Below are 19,366 nucleotides of genomic sequence, written 5' to 3'. Positions count from 1 at the left end.
TCAATGGCAGTATCCAGGGATACTACACTTAGTATCAGCGGCAGTGTCAAGGGAAAATGTTGGTATGGGTTGTATCTAGGCTCTGTCTCCAAAGAATGGCCTGCGATAGTGGTTTTTACAGTTCTTGATGAATATGGAGTTCCAAGAATCAGGGGCCTGGTGCAGAGTGCATAGGCATACTGTCTATGACTTCTTCAAAATTTGATGTTGATATCACATCCATGAAGAATTCATGGATTTAGTGGCTCGCTGAAAAGTCATATTGATTCCTCAATATTTCACTCATTTCTTTGTTGTCATCTGTTTCACTGAAAATATGTTTCATATGAAAATATAAAAACGGAAACCAAGTACAAAACTTGGGCAAATCATAACATAGAATGAAAAGGCAATGTAAAGGATCTGGGTGTACTCATGTCAGAAGACCTAACCTTTATAGAACACAATAAAGTAGACATCACAAGTGCAAGAAAAATGACAGGTTGGATAACAAGAACTTTTCACATTAGAGATGCTATACCGATGATGATACTTTTCAAAACGCTAGTGCTCTCTAGAGTGGAATACTGCTGCACATTGACAGCCCCTTTCAAAGCTGGAGAAATTGCTGACCTGGAGAGCGTACAGAGATCCTTTACTGCTAGAATCTACTCAGTAAAATATCTAAACTATTGGGACCGACTAAAGAGCCTAAATCTGTATTTCCTTGAGCGCAGGCGGGAGAGATACATAATAATTTACACGTGGAAAATATTAGAGGGGCTGGTCCCAAAACTGCACACAGAAATAACATCACATGAGACCAGAAGGCATGGCAGGATGTGCAGAATACCCCCGTTGAAGAGCAAAGGTGCAACGGGTACTCTGTCAACATCAGAGGCCCGAGACTGTTCAACACGCTTCCGCCGACCCCTCACAGTGTTCAAGAGAGAACTGGATAAGCACCTCCAAAGGATACCTGATGAACCAGGCTGTGATTCGTAAGTCAGGCTGCGAGCAGCCGCATCCAACAGCCTAGTTGATCAATCCAGCAACCAGGAGGCCTGGTCAATGACCGGGCCACAGGGGACGCTAAGCCCCAGAAGCACCTCAAGGTAACCACTGACTTTTGGATACTTTCCTGGTGAAGTGCAGTGTCAACTGCTTCCTGCATTTACAGGCTCTGGAACTGGTCCTTAGTAGGACAGCTGAACAACACAGCTGGTGTGACCTAGTAGTTGGGAGCCATCTCAGTAGGATAGCTTCAGAGAGCATCAAGGTGCTCCCCTAAAAAAAAAATACTGGATAGTACCCGATTCCAGTATTACTACTAGACTATTCCAGACAACTGTGTCTGGAAATGCATGATACAGTTACCTACCTGTTTTATACATCCAGTTTATCAGTACATTTGTTTAATATTAATTATCGGAGGAAAGCGCAAAGCCATGATGACTTTATAGCACTTGTCAGTCAGGATAAGGATTTAGGATGGGATGGGGTGGGTAAGGAATGGTGTCCAACCACTTGGACGGTCAGGGATTGAACGCTGACCTGCATGAAGTGAGACCATTGCTCTACAGTCCAGCCCAAGTGGTTGGGTATTATCAGTACAGTACAGTATCTCTATTTTGCCTAATTATCATCTCTTCATATTGAAAGCTACCTGCATCTGTTAGATAAACATTTCAAGCACTTCATCCTGGTTGATACCTGGTTGATGGGGTTCTGGGAGTTCTTCTACTCCCCAAGCCCGGCCCGAGGCCAGGGTTGACTTGTGAGAGTTTGGTCCACTAGGCTGTTGCTTGGAGCGGCCCGCAGGCCCACATACCCACCACAGCCCAGTTGGTCCGGCACTCCTTGGAGGAATAAATCTAGTTTCCTCTTGAAGATGTCCACGGTTGTTCCGGCAATATTTCTTATGCTTGCTGGGAGGATGTTGAACAACCGCGGACCTCTGATGTTTATACAGTGTTCTCTGATTGTGCCTATGGCACCTCTGCTCTTCACTGGTTCTATTCTGCATTTTCTTCCGTATCGTTCACTCCAGTACGTTGTTATTTTACTGTGTAGATTTGGTACGTGGCCCTCCAGTATCTTCCATCCCAACTTTTTTAATTTCAAGATCATATAGAAAATTCTTAAGTCTTAGTTCATCTCCATGGAAAAGAAGTAGAATTTTTTTTATATATATATTTTGTAGGAAGACAACAGATTGCTAGGTAATTAATTGAATTTGAGTGTCATACCAGTGTGGAAGACAGATATGCCACTAATTTTAGAACATGAGATGTCAAAGACTACTGTCAGCAAACTATAGTGCAGCTAATAGACGAGTTCTCAAATTAATTCTCTAAAAGATCATCTCTTAAATTAACTGAACACACTTTAAACATTACTTGGGAGAGACAGCTCCCTGAAGCTACTATATCCTGATATGGTACCATCTACTAGGTTGCATCAGCCGTGGAAATCTATAGGCCTACTGGCAACTAGAGCCAGAACCTGGCTCCCATCACAGAGGTGCAGGGAGCAGTGACATATATTTTTGCCACCTCACTGGGGAAGGCAACCAGAGTCAGCAAGTTAAAACAAACTACTGCTAGTTTCAATAGAAACCGAAACCTTGAAAACCAGTGAAAGAACTCTTCCCAATCATGTAAACAAACATTTGATGCCCAACCACTTGGGCTGGACAATAGAGTGACGGTCTCGATTCATGCAGGTCTGTACTCAATCCACGACCATCCGAGTGATTGGGCACCATTCCTTTCCCAAGTCCCATCCCAAAACTTTATCCTGCTCCCATCCAAGTGCTATATACTGTAGTTGTAAAGGCTTGGCACTTTCTTATGATAGTTCCCTTCCCTTCCCTTAGAGCAAGCTCATTCATGCTACCTCCCCCACTTGTTTGGGGATAGATGGGGGAGGTAGCCCATTACCAACCAGCATTTCTACCTTCAATTCTAGTGTTGATGTAGGTGGTACCAGGTTGCCTCTTCCATGCTGGCTCCAGTGTTTTGCTTTTTCAGCAAAGTGGTGGTGTTTGCCCTTGGTGGTATTTCTTGTACACTGCAGTAGTCTAAGTACTCCACATACTTGGAGCTGCATGTGTGCAGGGTTACCTTCACTGTGCTGCCCTTGCATCGTCAAGGTTATCTTCCCTGGAGTGTTCGGGTGTTCACTTCCTTATACTTTAGGTCCTCCTCACTTGTGGTGGCCCTTACCCAGGCTGAGTCTGGTATCTTGGGACTTTCCTGTCTTAGCTTGGATCAGGAGCCACTTTGGCTGGCGGGCACACTGGGGGTTTGCATGCTTCTCTTAGCACCAAGCATGGCCTTAACATCTGCATGACCCAGGCTGTGTCAGCTTATCTAAAAGTCTGGTGTAGCAATCCAAGTGGCTGGGTGTCCTGCGTGTGTTCCCCTTCAGGCCTTGGAAATCTCTTTTGGGTTCAGTGGTCCTTTGGATATTCCCCCAAACCTGCTCTTGCTCAAGACAAGTTTGAGGTTTGCTCACCATCCATGCCATGTGCCTTCATTCATTCCTTCTGTGTCCACCATGGTTGGGTCAGCGACACCTTTGACCGAAGGTCCTGTGGTGTTTGTTTTCCCCTCGTGTTGCACTTCTTTCTGGCCCTCTTGAAGTAGTTAGGGCTTATAAGGCTGCAACTGCTTTGCGTATTTGTTTGTTTTAAGTTGCAACGGTCTAGGTTGTGTGTCCGGTTGGATGTCACCGAGCTGCCCCATCTGGTGTTTAGGGCCCCAGATTGGGAGGTGTTGGTGAACTCCACGTTGGCTCTATCCACACCTATCCACAAAAAAAACACAAGCAAATGGCCCCTGCAGATTGAAGGCCAAAGAAAGGCTGGCACTTAGCAGAAAGCAGAGGGGGCGACACGTCAAAAGCAGACAGACCTGGAGCACTACAGGTAGTCGACACTACCACATCAGTGACAGAAATGACCCAGGAGAGCAGGCTCTGGGCCACTTGATGGCAGCTCTCAGTACTGTACCAAGTTTATAGGGTTTGAGTGAATCAATTGTTTAATTTGAATCATTTGTGGACTTGTTTAGCCGTCCTCATAAACAAAGGCCAAAGTCCATTCCATGCAGCCGCCAAACCCCGTTTATGAATGAAAAACGGTTTACACACGACTCACAGCTGATGACGTCCGAACACTTCCAGAACAAGTGCTTCGCTGACGACTCTTGTTCGAACCACAACGCTGGAAATGCTTCATCCACGTACTACAAGTACCGGTACAAATAATCATCAAAGAACCTAAACACCTAACCTAACCTAACCAATGCCTAAATATGCCCAATATGCTAATACAGTATACAGTATAACAATATTAATTTATATTTGAGAAAATTCCTATTTTGAATGAAAAGCATGTTAAAATTGATGAATGCATCTTTGGAGTCGACTGCTGGATGGAATGGACTTGGTCTCAGGACAGGTTTACTTGTTTGGTGGTTTCCATGCATTACTTTCTGTGAACCTTGCAATAAAGCTCACTGGCTTTCTGGATGCTTTCCCAGTGGGAAGGCGCATTATCACTTGCTCCCTGTGCCTCACTGAGGGGGAGGCCAGGTTCTGGATCTGCTTCCTGGCATGTCAAACAGAACACCTGCAACTGATGTGACCAATTGCAATGAAAACCCCCACCAAGGGGCTTTTCCATTGTTGAATGTAATGAGTGTTATTTCTGTGTATTGAATATGTAATGAAATGTTCTTTTCTGTATGGCACCTCAGTAGCTCCCCTAACTTACAGCACTGGCACCTAAGGGCCATCAGATATGCCAGGCTTCTGTGAATATCTCTGTCCACAGTGAGCATGTGTCTTTATGCAGACTTGCCCCCTCAACAGGACGGTGATCAGGCATCGATAAGTATGGAGAATGTTTGGAAAGTGGTTAATTAGTAAACAAAACTTTTGAAGAACCTATTAAGGCATCCTTTTACACACTCACCAAATAACTATTATAGTGCAGGGTTGAAGCCTGACTGGCCATGAAGACACACATGCATGATGCATAACCTGACAAAACTTTGCCATGACTGAACAAGCTTTACATCTGGACTTTTGTCTGTAAGTTAGGACTTATGTTTATTAAGTTTCACAAGCATATACCATATGCTGACTATCTTGAGTGTCTTGCTACCTTGGTCTGCTTTGGCATTAACACTTTCGCGCTCTCGGCGCTCAAAAAAAAAACAATACCCCAGATGCTTTCCGCACTTCGCGCGCCTACGCGGTAAGACCGAAAAAGTGTACACTCTTTTGACTGTCCTGACAATAATTGAAGGCGCACGTATTTAAATTTGGTATCACTGTGTTCGCAATGAAATTGTCTATAAGAGCATACCTATAAAATGCCGCCCAAGCATAAGGAGTATCAACACCAAATAAAAAACTATGCAGATCACTCGCCGAGAGCGCCAAACAGCAGCAAAATGTTTCCACTCTCTTAATGGTTGCGAAGTCTACAGTTGTCCTACATCGCTAATTTTGGTATCATTGGAATCGCAATAAAATTCTCTACACGGACATATGCATATGAATGTTTAATATAGGTAATTGCCCACCCGCAAGAGTGTGTGAAGTTGAGAGTAGTTAGCCGCGAGCGCACTGGCGAAAACACAGGGGGGAAATCATGCTTGGAAAGTTTATACGTTTCCTGACCCTACTTTTCTATGTACGTATTTCTTTTTTATACCAATGTGTTCGCAAAAAAATTTTCTATAAGATGAACTGTATAACATTTGTACAAAGCATGTGTAAGAGAAGCGCCAAATATAGAACCACGTCGCTCAGTATGCGTTCGCGGCAAAAACGAACGCATTGTTTTCGTTCGTTTGACGTTTGTCATGTTTATACTTGTTGAAACATTTTATAATTTGTATGACAGTGATCGCAGTAAAATTCCCTACACAGACATATACATAACACATACAAATATTTCCCACGTGTTGGATATATCAACGGCTAAAGCGAACCCACTGCCACACGCTCGCCACACCCCCAAACATACTTTGTGTATTTTTTTTTTACTCATAGAAGTTTATGTGATATAATATTCATTCTGGTACCAAAAAATTCGCAAATAAATTCTCTACAAAACAAATGTATCCCCATCCATTTCGGTTAAAAAATGGAATTTATAGAAATATTTTTTCGATTGACGAGAAAAGTAGGCAGTTATGCGGAATCGTAAGAAAAACCAGTGACGAGTTATCTCTAATCGAAAGCGCGAAAGTGTTAATTAATGAGGAAAATGAAAATACTGTATAACTATATGGCATGACAAGAGAAGAAATTGGATACATATGGAAGCTCTATGGGTTATCATTAGCAATAGGTTTTTGGTGATTGCGTGTACAACACAATTTTAGAAGGGTCTTAAGTACATTGATGAAATGGGAAAAAAAAAAAAAAATAAACATAAATCAGACTAACTGGAGAACAGAATGAAGTGTGGCTATGGAAAAGATATGGAGCCTGCACTTTAAATTACTAAACTGTATTAACAAAATATTCAAATTTCTAAGGGCATGCAGCAAAATGGATTCCAGAATTAAGAAATGTGAGGTACAATACCTTTGAGAAGTTTAACAAAAATTACTTTCTAAGGATGACCATGAAGTGCAGCGCTGGTAGCAGCAAACATTCTGTACAAAATTAACATCTCTGGACATGCTTTAATCCCTTTATAAGAGCTAGAATATTAAGGGGATTAGAGAACTGAAGCATTTTTGGAAGTCAAATAAAGCATCCTCTATCTGGCATCTACCCATCTTCCAGCCCAAGCAATTAAAATGCAGTTTCTGACTTATTCAGCAGACAACCAACAAGATGAATCTTCCATACAATATAAAAACAAACATTTTTCTGAAATGCAAATTAACATTATTATATATTGTGGGGTTTAAGTATAGTTAGATCTATGATAGGTTAGGAGAGGTGTTGTCATGCTGATTTTTGGGCATGTTTACGCTATACATTGAAAGTGAATGAAGCACATTGGGAGTCAGCCTCAAACATGGCTAGGTGGACGAAGTCTAAATACTGTACTGACTTGTGTATAGTTTTTGGTAGTCAGTATTTGAATTACATGTTGTGAACCTCACAGCCCTTTGTTTTAATGATGGGCTGGATAGAGAACTAAACATTTGAGTTGTAAACCGAATAAAGGCAAGTAAATGTGGTATTGGAGGATGGTTGGAATAACCATCAGCTTGTGGTAGAACTACACCTAGTTCAAAAACCTACATTAAAACCTACACAAACAAGCAGCAGCACTTCAACTACCTCCAAAACATAACCAACACATATAGAGCTTGATTTTGGATCTTTCCAGTTAATTTGTTTCACTTTAAACCATTCAACAACAATTCATATTTTGTTACATTACACCCACAGCCACATTACACCCACAACACCCATTAAATATTACCGTGCTATTCTTTACAATGTGAAAATGGAATAAATACAAACCATTCAATTCCATGTATATTCCTGCCTCAGCTGTATGGTTAAGTTCAAGACATCTCGGTCAAATAAAAGAAATACCAAAACTAGTAAGTAATAATGAAAACACAGTCAGAACTTTAAAAGATAAACCCAGACTATTACTTACAAGATGTGCCATCAAATATAAAGACTGTAGGCGTACAAAATAAAACTAATACTCGTATGAAATTTTTATTCCCTAAAAGATATTTGCCGTTGTACAATAGTGATTATATAATAACACGTGATGCACACGCACCACTTGTGAATCCTGGAGTAATTGATCAACTACATAACAATTAGTACAGTACTGCATATAAATCTCTGCAAATATCAGTGATATACAAGCTATTCACAATCCATAACCTCTGTAAACACCACCTCTCATAACTCGACAAAATTAAAGGTTGATAAAACCATCATTTATGAAATCAGTAGTTTGTGAAAGTTAGAAAATTTAACTCAATACACACGTGCACACACACACACACACACACACATATACATATATGCAAATCTATAATAAAATTTGAATAAATCACCAGAAGGTTGATTCTTTACCATGTTCAAATTTTTTTAGTTTTTTATATTTTTTCATTATAATTCTTAATTTAATTTTGTTAAGTTTGCTGGTCACTGGGCAATTATATATCCCTGTATACATACTGTATAACAAAAAAAAAAAAAAAAAAAAAAAAAAAAAACAGCAAACCGCTCCTCAAAATCTCAACTATTGTGCTGATGGACAGTTAGCACACATAAACTGTTTCACTGTACATAAAAAGTACTTATTTAATTAGAAGTATAAAATACATGATCAACCAATGCCAAGTAAAATAGGAATGTTTTCATAGATATCACACTGCACGTTTTCAAAAGAACACAGCTGCTTCATAAGAAAAAATATATAATTCAGAAATTCATAACTGACAAAACTCATGCAGAACTTATTAATTTTACAATAACATGAATGCTGGTAATACTTTTTGGATAAGTTTAAACAAAGAATGCTTTAACCAAAAGGTAAAGATATGCCATATTTTATTATTGTACATCCCCTTGACCCCTAAAAGTAAAGGCATTTCCAACAATAATATTGGATTGGTATTTATCACTTTTTTTCCTCTGGCTTATTGTCCTCGAGTTTATCTGTGTCAGGGGCACCTTGTTCTGTTTTAACATTGTTGTCAACATTATTTTTGGTATCTTTTGCTACTGGTTTAGACTCTTGCACTTCCATACTTTCACCCTGCAATATTATTGTTGTTCCTTCAATAGTCACCTCGGCCTCCTCCTCTTCCATTTCCTCCTCCTCCTCCTCCTCTCCCGCCACCTCATCCTCTCCCGCTACCTCATCCTCTCTCGCTACCTCATCCTCTCTCGCTACCTCATCCTCATCCTCTCTCGCTACCTCATCCTCATCCTCTCTCGCTACCTCATCCTCATCCTCTCCCTCTTGCTGCTTCTGCTGTTTCTCCTGCTGCTTCTGCTGTTTCTCCTGCTCCTTTTCCTGCTCTTCCTCCTCCTCTTCCTCTATTTCCTGTCTCTCAAATTCCTCACCTACTGGTTCCTCTGGATCATCAATTTCCTGTTCATCATCATCTGCATTTTCTGCTTCATCCCCTTCCATATCCTCATTTTCATTAGCCTCCTGCTCCCCATTTGCCTCTGCAACTTTTATGTTCTTTACATCACCCAGCTGCAGAACTTCCAATTCCTCCATTGGCTGACCAAGTATCATAGTAGGTTCATCTGACCCACTCTCTAATTCTTTTACCAACTGCCTTAGTTTAATATTCGAGGAAATAGCAAATTTGTTGTATTCAGGAATAGACATAGCATAAACATACATGATCCTGTCTTTGGTCTGCACTCTTTCACGCGGACACTTTGCTTTCAATTTCGTTTGAAAAGAAGTTCGTGCATGTTCACTCTTTCTCCTGCTAAAGCAAGAGGTAGTGCTGTCAATAAGAATGGGAATGTCTTCATAGACATTCGCCCTTGATAGCTCTTCATGTATTTTTTCATCACTTTCATGAATGAGATTAGTGTATCTGAAGCCATATTTTTCAACTGAACGTGACCATATCTTTTTGGCAATGAAGCATTCCAAATACTTTGGTTCTATCTCTCTAACACCTTCTTCAGCATCATGGTCTAATTCATCACACCATTCTCTGATTTCACACGTGTCTTGATGCTTATTGAACCATTCTGTCATTTCTGTGGGGGACATAGAGACAATTTTTTTGGCATTTATCTTGCATACATGACAATACATGTTGGCAACATCATAATCGAGAACAAGACCTGTCGTCAACTCTATCACAGCACCAGCTACAAGGCAGAAGTCACTACCCCACTGATGATAAGTAGTTGTAAAGGCAACAGTAAGATCAATAAGCCCATCAGTTTCCAATTGACTTTTGAACACTTCTCTAACAATACCAGAACTGTACAGCAAGCTTTCTTCAGTGTCAGCCACAACATCACTGATCACTTGACGGGCGTATACAATAAAAGTTGCCTCATTTAAACATCTGGCATTGAAATACTTACAGTAGTGACGCAATCCACTATAGCCAAGACCGTTGTCTAAATATGCAGCAACATGGGCATAATTAATGTTTTCTGTTTTCTGAAGCATTGCATCCTTTTTTTCACGTTTTCTCTTCCTTTCACGAATCAAATTAGGAGTATTGGTAGATTTGTGGTCTTCACATACAGTACAAGATACAGTGAATTCTGAAATCATGCCTTTGGTCGTTGGCCTAACTCCTATAACCACAGCTTCTCCACACTCACGGCAAGCCACAAGAGAACCTAACGCTTGAACTTGGCTGGTAGTCATGTGTAACCCTTCTGACATACCATCATCCACAACCAATACTGTAGAAAGCACTTGTTTATCTCTTCTATCAATGGAATCATCATCATTTTCCACTCTTGCTCTTTTTGATGCTCCAGGTCGTGTGGTAGCCTCCTCAATATACGACGGATCAACTTTCTTTCGAGGGCGCCCCAGACGCTTTCCAGGATCTGAAATGATACAAATTATGAAATCAAATGTAATGAAGAAATATAATAAAAGTTATATTTTAACAAAAGTTAAATACAGTATTAACAAAAGAGCCAGCAACTAAGGAGCCAAAAGGACCACCTTTCCCCTGATAGAACTCAAACCATGCCAGAACCCGTAGCAACTGCTAGTGAAAGAGATACAAAAACCTCCACTTGAATTGTACCTGGTTCTAGGAGTTCTACTCCCCAAGCCCAGCCCGTGACCAGGCTTGATTTGTGATCAGTCCAGCTAAAAGGCATCCATCACAAAAGCCTCACTCTCAGGGAACAGATCCACATAAAGGAGGCACTAATTCCAAACTGATGCAAAGAGATCCACATCAGGGTACCCAAACTTCTCACAAAGCCAGTGTCAGGAAGGAGACAGTGTAATTGTCTGCTCCACAGAGATGGGAAGGAACCAAGGAAGACCGTCTACGAGAACATTCGACGCTGCCCGAATGTGAACTACATGGAGAACCAAACTCAAAAAAACCAGCAGACATTGCTACCTGCAGCATCCAGCTCCAAAGGCAGCTACCCCCAGTTCAGACAATGAACCCACCGGAGAGCAGTCTCAACGAAGCCAGAGCACGGTGCCCGGAGGAATCTGAATCCTCTTGGCATGCCATTGGCTATAAATTCCCACACTGTACTGTGTGACCGACGGAACGGAATTGGTCAACGATCCTGGGTGGCCTGGTAAGTGCTGATCATGAAGCCCAACCCAGACCCGATGTGTCCATAACAATGCTGAGCGATGGCTAAAGACGACGCCAAGGAACTTAATGCGAAAAAGCCAAAAAAGGAAGCCAGTGACACGGCATTAGGCAAAGGGCAATTGGGGTCAAAACCCAATGGGTCACAACAGTGGCAAAAGGGGGTGGAATCAAAGGAACCAGAGCAGACCCTGAAGCCACACCCTGGCCAACAGCAAAACCATGCAGGCAAAGTTCAGGCTCTCTAACACCTCAAGAGATTGAGGTAAGTGAAGATGGTTTGAGCAATCTCCTAGTTACTCAGGGCCCCCTCAACACCAGCAGCCAGTGGTACTGCAACCTGAGCAAAGCCACAAGAGGAAGAGAAATCGACGCCGATTTGACATCCCATGAAAGGCCAAACTAAGTTCAAACTTGGGACACCACCAACTAGGACTTGACAGTTCACCAGCAACCCAAACCTGGAAAGCTGGGAAAGAAACAAATCCCTGACTAGCAGACACGAGGACTGACGAGACCTACACCAGCCAGTCGTCAAGGTAGACCATAACATAAACCCCCTACATATAAAGACGAGTCACCACAACCCGAGTCAATCCGGTGAAAACACAAGGAGTCAGACTGAAGTCAAATGGAAGCACCCTGAAGTTGTAGGCCTGACACGCCACCACAAAACAAAACCAATCCCTGAACCTCAGATATACAGGGACGTGCCAGTAAGCATACCGGAGGTCCGTGGAAATCATCCAGGACCCCACGTCCAACGTGCAGCAAATCTGGGTCAGAATGGTTATACAGAACGTGGGATGGGTTGAACCTGTTCAACCCCGAAAGATCGAGGATGAAACAGAGCTTTGCCGAGTTCCGTTTCAGAACTAGGTCGAGATGAGACACCCAGCGAAGAGTCATTTCAACCATGCAGGAAGTCACCAACTCTGCAATGACCTAATGAAAGCACGAGGAAGAAGCCTATCCTGAAAGCCTTGACCAACTCCAGCATCCCCCCCCCTATCAAAGGAGCAAACCGGGAAAGGCAGTGCAAACCATTATCCGCAGTAGCCCTTTGGAAAGCACCAAAACAGCTCAGATGAGCAGAAGACAGACAAACAACTGGAGGAGCCTATGACCCTAAAGCTAGTGATATCCTACCCCAACCAGCAACAGGCAAAGCCCTGGGTGTTGGACGCCAGTTAGTCGCCATGGACATACACATAGGGTGACCTAATACCCTCTTAAGCTAAACAACGTAATAGGTATCAACAACATGTCAGCAGATTTGAATGCAATCTGCCCTGCGCCTGCAGCCCTCCCTCAGACCTTCAGAGACAGCCCTGGGCAGCGGAGCCTCACACACAAGCTCCTAGCTTCTAGATCCTGGCCGTGTAGAAGATATATATATTTATAATAAAACTAAGGAAAACCAGTGGACATTTGGTACTCCAATTCCTGCCCACAACCTAATCATTCTACAACAACATCAACCGATGTTACACTGGTGGCAGCGGTGGGATGTTGTTGTAGAATGATTAGGTTGTGGGCAGGAATTGGAATACCAAATGTCCACTGGTTTTCCTTAGTTTTATTATAAATATATATATCTTCTACACGGCCAGGATCTAGAAGCTTGTGTGTGAGGCTCCGCTGCCCAGGGCTGTCTCCGAAGGTCTGAGGGAGGGCTGCAGGCGCAGGGCAGATTGCATTCAAATCTGCTGACACGTTGTTGATACCTATTAACACTTTCACCCGGGCATGACGCAGCATTGCGTCATCCGTTTACTGTCGGTAATGCCGGGGATGACGCAGCATTGCGTCATCCACTTTAAATAATCGCCAAAAATCAGGTTTTTATCCGATTTTTTGGGGAATGGTTTTAAAATGTGCGCCGATGTCTTCCCATTTTCATTGTTGAGCCTCGTGGCCCTCAGGCGGCTTGGCACATGCCGTGGGCCCATTGTTTTCGCTCCATTGTTGTGACCAATGTCACCTCCCCTCGCATCTCAAACGTGTGAACATTTTGACTATTTTGCGTGGCTATATTTCTTACTGCGGCTTTAGAAACTATCTACGCTTACTCCACAATGGATAGTGATCATGAACAAGGCCCTTCCAGGAAGAAAATTGCGAAAGAAAGGCTTGAAAAGGGCGGGAATTGGGAGTGTAGCTGGAAGGCGTCTGAGCGCTCACTCGCGGCTAACGCGTGGCCCGTCTTCAACTCGTCGGCAGTTGGAGCGTGACCAGGTTTTTTATTTTATATGCTAATGTTCCTCTAGAGAATTCTATTGTAAACCCATTGAGACCCAAATGAAAGACCTAGGACGAAAATTGAGGTGACCAGAGTGAAAATAGTGAAAACATTTTATCGCGTTTGCGTGCTCCAGGGTAACTCGTTCGCACTTTCTCTGTTTGCTGCGAGTAATTAGCCGGGCTTTTGGAGTTTATATGCATTTAGTGCTGTAGAGAATTCTATCGCACAGTTGAGGGGTGGTGCGCGGGGTACGCCAAAGTGTTAAGTTGCTTAGCTTAAGAGGGTATTAGGTCACCCTATGTGTATGTCCATGGCGACTAACTGGCATCCAACACCGCTCGGCACGCTATCATCGGCGTCCTCGGCGATCTGCTAGACAAATTTGACAACCCTTGGGCGTGTACCTAACTAACATTATATACAGGAAAATAATGATTTACCTATAGTGGCCATAAACAAACAAGCTTATTTTTGAGACGTCCAACACCGTCTCGGACATGCATGAACAATGAGTACAATGCTTAAATATAATCCTCAAACTAAGCTATCCATGGACCATCTCCAAGACCATGGACAAGAACTCTGAGAATATGAGAGATGTGAAATAGTCCGGCATAAAGCCACTACCGTAGTCAAACTGGGCAATAACAATTGGGAAGAGGCATGACAAAAAAAGGAGGCAGCGGACAAAAGGTCCAAGGACTCCTAACCTAACAATTGGGCCAACGCAGCCTATCGACACATGAGACAGGCAGAGTAGAATGCGGCCACTGCCTCCCAGAGCACGGGCACATACAATTTAGGCAAAGCCACCGACAGTGCCACAGCGGATAACAAGGCGTTCACACCCAAGCTCATCAACGTCCCTGCGGAGTCAATTAGCATGGAGTTCCACGAGGGGCAAAAAAATGCACAACCATAGCCAAGTGCAAGTGAGCCTGCAAGTCCTCTGCCACGAGGGCTGCCGATTAGTAATCACTGTACATTATTATTTCTATTAAAGTTTTCCTATTTACCTTTAATTATTATATAATGTCATGGATAATTGTGACCAAGATGAAAAATAATTATAATTTCACACAAATAAAAATATCAAGCTTATAAATTGACAAAAACATGCATTTAACCACTGCACTGCGCACTTAGTTTTGGCAAAAACTTCATAGTGCAATTGTCAAGGACATATTTCTATTGTTTTTATAAATGTTCAGGTAAAGTTAATGTCAAATGTTTCCAAACTCAGCCATTTTCATTTCACACCACAAAGAATGATGAAAACATTAAAAACATTAAAATAGAGCCTAATTAAAAAAAAACTCAGAGCGCCTTAGAGGGCTTTACACAGTACAGTGGTAAATAATGTCACAATATGCATAACATAACATTTTAATTATGCTAAAACAGAATTGTAATTAGAAGACAGCCTTTGATCATCATAAAAATTGACATTCTTGATGTTCATTTTGAAGGACTGAGGGTCTGGTTAAACTACACAGTAGAGTACTATATGTACTATTTATAAATTATTTTCTAGGCAACTGATAAAATGTCAAATATCACAGTGAAAGGGAAAACCTGTCTTTATAGCTTAAATCTCTAAGTTCAGGAACAAGCAATAATACAAACCTCTGTTCTTTTTCAATATTTTTCTGAATCACTAGATGCATTTTCTGCCCAAAGACTGTGTGGTTGGGATTGGTGGATGGAGTGAGAGTATGGTGGATGGAAACGAGTATGATAAAAGTGGTTACATATAGGTTAGGTGAGGATAATTGGTAATGGAATATTTATATGGTGGGACATGAAGTAGGACACTGCATGCAGCTTCGATGAGGCAGTTTTGAAGGATATGTCATTTCACATAGCAGGAATAGTCTAAATAGTTTCAATAGTTTAAAAAATTCTAGCACCTGAGCAAACCCATACTACTGCTCTAGAGCATTAAACACATACAAAGCATATAACATACTGTAGTATTGGAGTATAAACTACCAAGTAAAATAAGAAATACGGCACAGAATTATCTAGGAAATGACCATAACTCAATTTGAACTTTTCTACATAAAACAATATCAATAGTAATCCAAGAACTAAATGCATTAGCCACCACTGTTATTTCAAAAAAATAAAAAAAAAAACAATGGTGTAGTCAGACACTGCTCTGCAACACACCTAATCTAACAGAATTCAAGAACCCAAAAATAAAACGAAGATTATTCAAAATTTGGCAAAGTATCCAATTGTCATTTTGAAAAACCTTCTTGGTACTGTGCTTTTTATACACTCAGCAACGGTGAAATCAATGCACAACTGGCACCAACATGAAGCTGAAAGGCTAGATATATGTCATTGTACAGCATAGGGTCTTTTTTTTTTTTTTTTAATACAATTGTTACAATCTTGTACAGCCACTAGTACACGTAGCATTTCAGGCAAGTCCTTAATCCTATGGTCATTGGAATACGACCCCCACGAAGAATCGTTTTTACAACCAAGTACACATTGTACTGTCGAGTTAAACAGAAGCTACAGTTAAGATTTGCACCCAGTAAATCCTCCCCGGCCAGGACACGAACCCATGACAAAGCGCTCGCGGAACGCCTGGCGAGCGTCTTACCACTACACCACGGAGACACCACGATACGAGTCACCTTACACAGTAACCGAGGACAGGAAGCTAGTTAGGCTTATCAAGTACAGTACCTCTAGGACCACTACTAACCTCCCCCAGGATGAAACCAACTAGTTACCAAACTCCTAGGAATCTATTTACTTCTAGGCAAAGATCAAGTGAAAGAAAACTTTGCTCAATATCTTGTCCTACAACGAATACCAAACCTGGGACCTTACAGGTGTGTATACCACTATGCCATTAGATGCTATGGACTAAAAACATCTATACCTATACATGGTATATGCCAAGACGTATGAAGCGTATTTTAGCACGATGTGGAAAATAGTTTCAAAACATGAATTACAGCCAACAATTTATAAATGTTAAAACTAAGAGTTCACAGATGAACCCAGTGCCTTCAAGTACCCATAACTACCTAGAATTACATTATGTACCCACTATTTTTGTTTTATTTCAAATATAAAAGTGAATTATTTCTAGAGACAAATTAAGTTCTTTTAGGTTCCAAAAGAATTACCTTTCTTACAATATTATTTAGGCTCATGTTTATGTAATTCTAGGTGGTTTAGTGTAGATGGACCTAAAGAAACTAGTGCAAAACACCATACTTGTAGTTTTACCCATACAGTAAAGAGTAAGAACTCATACTGCATATTTAATACAAATACAGCAGCAAAGCACTTCATAAACTTGAATACAATAAGGTACAGTCATGTTGTACACAGGCTTTTCGACAAAGTTTTTTCCAATTGTTGAATTATATATTGTTAGCTTAAGCTGGATTTAATTACTGTACAGTGGTACCTCGGAATGCGAGTGTCCCTGTATGCGAGTTTTTCGGAAGACGAGCAGGATTTCCTCGGAAAATATGTCTCGGAAGGCGAGGGTTACCTCGGAACGCGAGTTTGTTGATACGTGTACAGGCCGACTGGCGCGTGGTGGCATGGCGATCGCGCCTCAGTTTACCAGTGTCTCGTGTCCAGTGACTATCCCACCTGAATTCTTCACAAGGATTTACAGTTTTTTATCGGTTTTTTGGCCATTTGAGCATAAAAGTTGTCATTATATATCTTGCCATGGGTCTCAAGAAAGCCATTGGTAAGGTTCAACCTAAGAAAATAGCTGTGAGTAGAGGCAGTAGAGGATGTACCTTCTTGATTAAGAAAATGTGTGAAGTATGGGAAGAACTGCAAAGTTTTGTTGAAAAAACTCACCCAGATAAAGCTGTAGCAAGCCGTTGCATTGACCTTTTAAATTACAATGTGATGTCTTAATACAGACAAGTGTTAAAATGTAGGGAAAAACAAGTGTCTTTAGACAAATTCTTAGTAAAACAAGCAAGTCCTAGTGGTATGCAGGCAAAATGTGCCAGAGTGTGCATACCAGTGAAGTCCTCACTGCCTGATGTGATAATGGAAGGGGACTCCCCTTCCAAACAGTAACTTCTCTCTTCCTCCCACCTCCTCACCATCTTCCATACGCCTACAGCAATCAACAGCAAGGTAAGTAATAACTTGAACATAGTTTTGTAGATTTATTTAGATGAATTAGGTATAAAAATTTAGTTTGATGTGGGGTTTTTGGGGTAGTCAGGAACGGATTAATTCATTTCCCTTTATTTCTTATGGGGAAATTAGCTTCGGAATGCGAGTTTTCGGAATACGAGGCGTCTCCAGGAACCAATTAAACTCTTAAACTGAGGTATGCCTGTACGTAGTTCAAGTAGGTTTTGTAATCTACTATAAAAGCATTCTTTGGTACAAAGTGACTGGTATCCCTGCAAACTGCAACACTGATGCCCTAAAGTTAAAAAATATGACAAACAAAAATTTTAATAAGAATTTTAATAGGAATTTAAAAACAATAACACCAATTACAAAATGCCAGCTTAAAAAAATATAATTTCCACGTCCGACATATCCACGAACCTCGAGTAAAGATTGGGACCCATTCCCCACAAGCTTCTCAAATTATTCCAGGGAATAATACTTCGCATTCGGATGTGGTTCAACCTCCTAAGCCAAGCAGAATATTGTCTACCTGCATCAGCTGGTCGCTTCGTACACACGTCAGTTTTCAAAACCATTTCTAAACTACGCACCCCATCTAACCTAACCCAACTTTACATAACATGAACCTAATGACACAGTTTCACCAGCTGGAAGACGAGTTATGACCCCCAGACACCTCGACTCCAAACCAGCTTTCAAGTACAATGTTTACAAGTGATAACAAAACACAACTTTGTCAAGTGGCAGGTTTCTTATCTATGCCACAAATAGAATTAAGATTCTACAAATACTCGGCTTTCAAACAGGCAGACGAGAGTAGAGAGTCGTGGACAAAAAATAAAAGAAAATGCCAGAGAAGCAGAACGGCCATTTGCCGTTGGCAGAGAACTATTTGGGTGACACGACCTCCAGCTCCTCATGTGTGGCCTCCAGGAGCAGACGATTCCTGCCTCCTGCCTCACAGCGACCACGGGGCATGCATTAGGTCCTTCCTTATCTGGCCAGACGGCCACACACGACCCTACCATGGAAAACTAAGAGTGGGGTTATCCCCCCGACGCCATTACTTCACTCTTACAGTTAATATATCCACCAGGGCCGTGTCCTGGCGCGCCTCCTCGCCCTACTAACAACCGTCACTATGCTTACTTCTTCCTCCCTTCTGCTTTTTGGGTCGCCCTTTTCTCCTCATTTTGTTGAAGTTCCCGACGTAATTGCGGGTGTGAATAGAGAAAACCTAGCTGAGGGCGAGGACTCGCAGCCTAGACGCAAACAATATTCCTATCCAGGCGTAATGAAAACTGGCCGCTGATTGGTCGCCAGCCACGCTGCCACGTACCCGAACCCACCAATCACAGACCGCTAATCCGCGCGCCAAATGTAAACGTGACCGGTAATTTGCGCGCCAAATGTTTGCGTAAGAAGCGTTTATGTTGGTATTGGAATTGGGGAATGTTTGCTCGAAGTTCTTGTATATTCACACTTGTATGAGGAAGACTATCATTGTTATTATTGAGCGAGTGAACTGGCTTCAACATCGCCTGATCGTTATCTGTGATATTATATAATGTGTATTTTGGTACAAATATATTTGCTTCGAATGTCATATATATATATATATATATATATATATATATATATATATATATATATATATATATATATATATATATATATATATATATATATATGTCGT

At 41.5% G+C, this 19,366-nt stretch overlaps 1 protein-coding gene across 1 annotated transcript; it reads right to left on the bottom strand.

Annotated features, from left to right (window-relative positions):
• Positions 1-7,679: 7,679 nt before the first annotated feature.
• LOC123763704 (golgin subfamily A member 6-like protein 25) lies at positions 7,680-18,980 on the bottom strand. The gene is made up of 2 exons (XM_069304281.1): positions 18,820-18,980; positions 7,680-10,539 (listed from the first exon to the last, which is right to left on the bottom strand). The coding sequence occupies exons 1-2, from the start codon at positions 18,860-18,862 to the stop codon at positions 8,612-8,614; spliced, it is 1,971 nt and encodes a 656-aa protein (XP_069160382.1). The 5' UTR covers positions 18,863-18,980; the 3' UTR covers positions 7,680-8,611.
• Between the last annotated feature and the right edge of the window lie 386 nt (positions 18,981-19,366).

Source organism: Procambarus clarkii, chromosome 52, assembly GCF_040958095.1.
Source record: "Procambarus clarkii isolate CNS0578487 chromosome 52, FALCON_Pclarkii_2.0, whole genome shotgun sequence".
Classification (NCBI taxonomy): domain Eukaryota; kingdom Metazoa; phylum Arthropoda; class Malacostraca; order Decapoda; family Cambaridae; genus Procambarus; species Procambarus clarkii.
This window is presented reverse-complemented; position numbering and strand designations above follow the sequence as displayed.